The sequence below is a fragment of the Monoraphidium neglectum genome (assembly GCF_000611645.1).
Source record: "Monoraphidium neglectum strain SAG 48.87 unplaced genomic scaffold scaffold03329, whole genome shotgun sequence".
Classification (NCBI taxonomy): Eukaryota; Viridiplantae; Chlorophyta; class Chlorophyceae; order Sphaeropleales; family Selenastraceae; genus Monoraphidium; species Monoraphidium neglectum.
The window spans coordinates 1-5,213 of NW_014010299.1; the positions used below are offsets into that span (position 1 = coordinate 1).

The 5,213-nt window shown below is 63.7% G+C and overlaps 2 protein-coding genes across 2 annotated transcripts; both read left to right on the plus strand.

Moving 5' to 3' along the window:
* Positions 1–58: 58 nt before the first annotated feature.
* Positions 59–992, plus strand: MNEG_12600 (hypothetical protein; the record flags this gene model as incomplete). Its single annotated transcript, XM_014038927.1, has 2 exons — positions 59–64; positions 147–992. The coding sequence occupies 2 exons, from the start codon at positions 59–61 to the stop codon at positions 990–992; spliced, it is 852 nt and encodes a 283-aa protein (XP_013894381.1).
* An 869-nt stretch (positions 993–1,861) lies between these two features.
* Positions 1,862–4,930, plus strand: MNEG_12601 (Vesicle-associated membrane protein; the record flags this gene model as incomplete). The annotated part of the gene is made up of 9 exons (XM_014038928.1): positions 1,862–1,890; positions 2,291–2,411; positions 2,691–2,813; positions 3,202–3,273; positions 3,580–3,606; positions 3,961–4,044; positions 4,272–4,304; positions 4,599–4,680; positions 4,893–4,930. 9 exons carry the CDS (start codon positions 1,862–1,864, stop codon positions 4,928–4,930), a joined length of 609 nt encoding a protein of 202 aa, XP_013894382.1.
* Between the last annotated feature and the right edge of the window lie 283 nt (positions 4,931–5,213).

Consider the following 5,213-nt stretch of genomic DNA (forward strand, 5'->3'; position numbering starts at 1 on the left):
CCTCAATAGTCCGTGGCAGCATATGAGGCTTCGCCTCAATTATTAGTGACCTGCAATAATGCGTGTGCTCGCGCGGCGTTTCTCCACCCCTCGAAACCCACACCCCACGCCCTGCTCTGCCGCCCCCCTGGGTCCACAGCTTGCAGAGCGCAAAGGCCAAGGTGTGCGTCGGCGGCGCGGTGGCGGTGCTGGTGCTCGTAATCTTCCTCGCCGCCTGCTTCGGCGGCCCGAACAAGTGCATAGGCGGCGGCGGCGCCGCCAAGAGTAGCGTGACCCAGCCGGCGCCCTCATCGCCGGCGGCCGCCGCCGACGCGACAAAGGCCGCGGCGGCGCCGGCGTCGGCGCTGGCGCCGGGGGTGGACGCGAGCGCGGCCGGCGTAGAGGACACGCCGGCGACTCCGGAGGAGCAGCAGCGGTTGCGGGACGCCCAGGCCGCGGACAATACAGGCGCTGACGTCATCGGCCAACCGACCGCCGCCGCGGGCCTTGTCGCTGACCCACAGGCGCCGCCCGACGCAGTGGACGCACCCCCGCCCGCGCCGGCAGCGGACCCCTCCGCCGCGGCGGCGCCTGCGGACGCGGGGGGCGACACGATACCTGTGGATGCGAACGGGGAGCCGACGGGGATGGCGATGGACGCGGCGGGCAACCCTGTGCTTGCACCTGTGCCTGCGACCCTGGATGGCCTGCTGGCGCAGGCTATTGCCCAGCAGGCCGCGCAGCAAGCCGCCGCGTCGGCGCCGGCGCCGGCACCTGCGCCCGCAGACCCAGGAGACGCCCAGGCCGGCGCGAGCGGCGGGGACGCGCCCGCGACGCCGGCACAGCTCGCTGGCGTGTTCGAGCCCCTCGGCCACGGCGCGACGGGCAATGACGCCGCGGTGCAGTCCGCGGGCCGGCAGGCGCAGCCGCCGCCGGAGGCCGCGGCGGCGCCGGCTCCGGTGCAGGAGCCGGCGATAGCCCCCAGGCCTGACGCGCTGGCGGGCGGGCGCTGACGACTTGCGGGGGTGGGGTTGATCGGTGGGGCGCGGTTTCGGGGCGCCGATGCTTCCTGAAGCCTGTGATGGGGTGTCCCGGGCTTGCTTACTCTTGATCATTTGCTTGAGTTGTTGTTTGCCGTTTGTGGTGGGTGCCGCGACGTGCTGTCACCCTGCCTTGCCCCTCCCGACTGCCTGGGCGCGCGGCTCGGACCGCCCGCGCCGCTTGGTGCCGAAGGCATAGGCAAAAACTTGAGTTGCTTTTGAAGATGTGATAAAATGCAGTCTGAGCAGGCGTGCGTGCTTGCTACCGAAACGTGCAACCCTCGGTTCGAACGTCCGTGTGGGTTTGTGGTCTGGTGCATGCGCGGATTGAAGGCGACCTTTTTGTGTTTGGTTCTAAGGCGGCGTCGCGCACACCTGGCAGCTGTAGGAAGCGCTCTGTGCATGGCGGCAACCAGCATCAAGGGACAGTCGTATTGATGTGTCCACATCAAAGAGAGCGTCAAGGCAGCCACGCGTTGCGGGATCACAGGGCAGCAGGGCAAGGGCTGAGAAGGGGATTCATCACTCGGACCCATACGCCGGCTGCCATCCCACACATGCAGGTCTCGCTTGCGCCTTACCAGTAAACACATTCCGTTCTGATCAGTTTGCCAGGTTAGCATCCTTGCAACACCACGCACGAAGGCGCTGGCAGCCGTCCGACCTGCGTTGCAGCTGCTGATGAGCCGCCGAGTCGCGCGGCAGGTGCGCACCGCAGCAAACAAAAGCAAATGCCTCGGTGCCATCCGAGATGCATAGGGTAGTGCCCCTTTTGTAAGAAACAGCTGGCCTCACGTGCGCAACTTCACGTTGTGCTCGATCCAATCAACTCATTCGGCGCGATGGGTTTGATCTACGCTTTCGTGGCGAGGTCGGATGGAACATGTCTAGCGGAACATTATGGCGCCAAGGGCAATTTCAGCCAGGTTGCCACGGAGTGCATGCAGGTGAAAGCCATTGCAGGGAGACGCGCAGCAGCGCTATGCCCGCGTTTGACCCGCCGCTCGCCCCACCCGTTTGTGCCGCCTGGCACTCACACACCCAATCCTAAACCGTGTGCGCAGCACGTGAGCAAATCGGGCGACTCTAGGCTCACGATTGCGTGCGACAAGTGCGCACCGCACGAGTTGAACGTTGGTTTGGCCCGTGTGCACTGGCCTGCCCTGCCTGTGTCATATCAGCACATGCCCCGCCGTGCCCTGGCCTGCCACGGCGCCGCGCTGGACGACAGAACGCAATTGGTTTCAAATTCTCCCTGCCCTGCTGCCCAGGCACACCTTCAACTTCTACAAGACCACCGAGTGGCTGTACCTGGCAGTCGCTGACGAGGCGTTCGGCCGGCAGGCGCGTGCCGTTGCGTGCGCGGGCGTGGCGCAACGTGCAACAGATGGGGTCCGTAGGGCATTCTTCACAGCGCGCATGCTGTAGCAGAGCTTGGATGCCTGCAGCCACTCAAACGCAGGTGCATTGCCCTGGGGCGCATACCCCGCCGCCCAGCACGCTGGACGAGGCACGCCAACGTTTGCGCACCGAGCAGCAAACCCTCGAGCGCACAAGCTCAGGCTTTCTTGTTTGGTAGCAAGGCTGCCACTGCATCCAACAAAAGGACATCACCTGCTCCCCAAGACGTGTGCGCTCAAACCAACCACGCCTCTGAACCCGAACCCCCAGGTCCCATACGCCTACCTGGAGCGCATAGCAGAGGCGTGGGAGGGCGACTTTGCGCGCAGGGCGCAGCGGGCTGGTCCTCACAGCTTCAACCGCAGCTTTGGCCCCCGGCTCAAGGAGCAAATGGTGGGCGCTGACACTGCCACGCGTGCGCGGGCATCGCCGCGCAGCAGGGCTCTGTTTGAGTCGGGCGTCGGGGTGTGGACGCGAGCAACCAGCGCGCGGAGTGCTTGCGGTGTTGCAAGCATGCTCGTCCCAGCAGCTGCCCTGCAACGCCCAGAATGCATGCGCGCGCGCGCACGCACACACACACACACACACACACACACACAAATGCGCTGACACATACACACACACACACACACCGTCACACGCGCGTGCGCGCGCGCACACACACACACACACACACACATTCACGCGCGCGCACGTGCGCCAGCTCATGTACGCATGCACGCAAGCGCCCGCCAAACCTCAATGCCCAACATCACAACCTCCCCCGCAACGATGTCTCCAGGACTTCCTGAACGCCAACCCCGAGGCCATCAACAGGGTGGCGGCTGTGCAGCGCAAGGTGGAGGACGTGAAGGTGGGCCTCAGGGGTCCCTGGGGCACGGCAGGGGTGCAGCAGGGGTGGGGGGTGCTGCAGCACCTCTGGTGGGGCGGGTGAGTTTGAGGCGGCCGCGCGAAAGCACGCGGCGCCTCTATGGGCAGCAGTACCGTGCAGCTGTGGCGCGACGCTTGGCAGATGTCAGTTTGGCGATGGCAGATACAGAAACGCCCCCGCCCAACCCAGCAAGGCCAATGCATATCATGTTGCCGAACCGCGCCTGTGTAACATCTCTGGCCATCCACTCGCCTCACCCCTGCTTCGTTCCCTATGATCCCCCCACAGTCTGTGATGGTAGAGAACATCGACAAGGTGGGGCGTGTACGAGCACGTGTGGCATGTGCACGCGCACATGTGTTTGTGTGTGTGTGTGCGTGCGTACGTGCGTGCGTGTGCATGCGTGCGTGCGTGTGCGTGCGTGTGCCCGCCGAGGTGGGGCTTGGAGTGCGCAAATTGACGGATGCAGTCATGGGCAGGGAAGGGGTCAGGCCGCATCCAACATGGCGCAGGCGGGAGGCGGGGGGCATGCGAGACGCGTATAATGACTGCACTGTTGGGGCAAAATTTGTGGGTGTCTTGCGCTGCGGCGGTTTCATCAGTGACACGATAGACCGTCTCATCAGTCTACATCACACGAGCCGCGCCCCGTGGATGCCCTCGCCCCAGGTGGTGCTGCGTGGTGAGCGCATCCAGCTGCTGGTGGAGGCGGCGGAGGAGCTGGAGGCGTCGGCCAATCAGTTCCGCAAACAGGTGGGCGTCGCTATGCGCGGTCCGCTCAGCAAGGGCGGATGCGACAGTGGTGCCAGTTGCCGGCGCTCAGCCAGGTCCCGGGCGGGCCGAGCGATTCCTTGGCTGCTTTGGTCGGTCTGAAGTGAAGTAAACACAATTCCTTGGGTTGGGCAAGCACCTCTGTCATATTGAACAATGTTTCGTTTGACACATGCGCCGTCGCGTTCTCGCTCGCACTGGTTCCGCAGGGTCGCGCGCTGCGCCAGCAATTCTGGTGGCAGGTGGGTGCGTGCAGGATAAGCCGCATGCGTGCAGAGCGCAGCAGCGTCTTGGCTTGAGCCTCATGCAAGCACCCGCAAGGGCAGCACAGCCAAGGAGCTTCGTGTCTTGTCGCAGGCGGCACGAGGTTTTCACATGAATTCGACGCCGAGCCACCTGGCATGCCTGATACCGTGCATGCATCGTGGCCATGCATGCCCCCTTGCGCCATCATGGCATCTCCTTCCTGGGCGCCCCTCCGTTAACCCAGTCAACTCTGCCCTGCCTCCACTTTTGATGACCCTTCGTCTTCCCAGAACGTCAAGACCAAGGTCGCTGTGGTGGGCGGCATCTCCCTCATACTGGCGTTCATCCTGGTCTTCTGCATCTGCTTTGCAGGTGCGAGGGAGTGTGTGTGTGTGTGTGTGTGTGTGTGTGTGTGTGTGTGTGTGTGTGTGTGTGTGTGTGGAAGGGGAGAATGAATCTGGACGCAACAGATGGTGTGCAAGCCTCGCGGGCGCACGAGCGGTACACAAAGGGTGGAGATTGGCGGCTTTGTGAACCAAGATGGCTTGCCCTCCAACACACTCCACCCCCATTTCGTGGTGCAGGTGCCAATCGTTGCGTTCCCAACAAGACTGGCCGCTAACCTCGAGCAGCAGAAGTCATGGATATGTCGTGCAAGCCTGCGAGCTGTCCGTTGCAAGGCGTCATGCACACCGCCAGCGACTTCATCCCCCACATCAGATCATGGCATTCCTCCTGCAAACCTCATCAGACTACGCAATTTCATTTCGCGGATCGAGCAGCCTTTGCCTTTTGGCCCCCAGCCTAGCAAGCACATGCCCTTGCAAGAAGCTCAAGTGCACCAACTTGGCCCTTTCCATGCGCATCCCGTATGAACCACACGCCCAACGTTTGTGGCCGTCAAT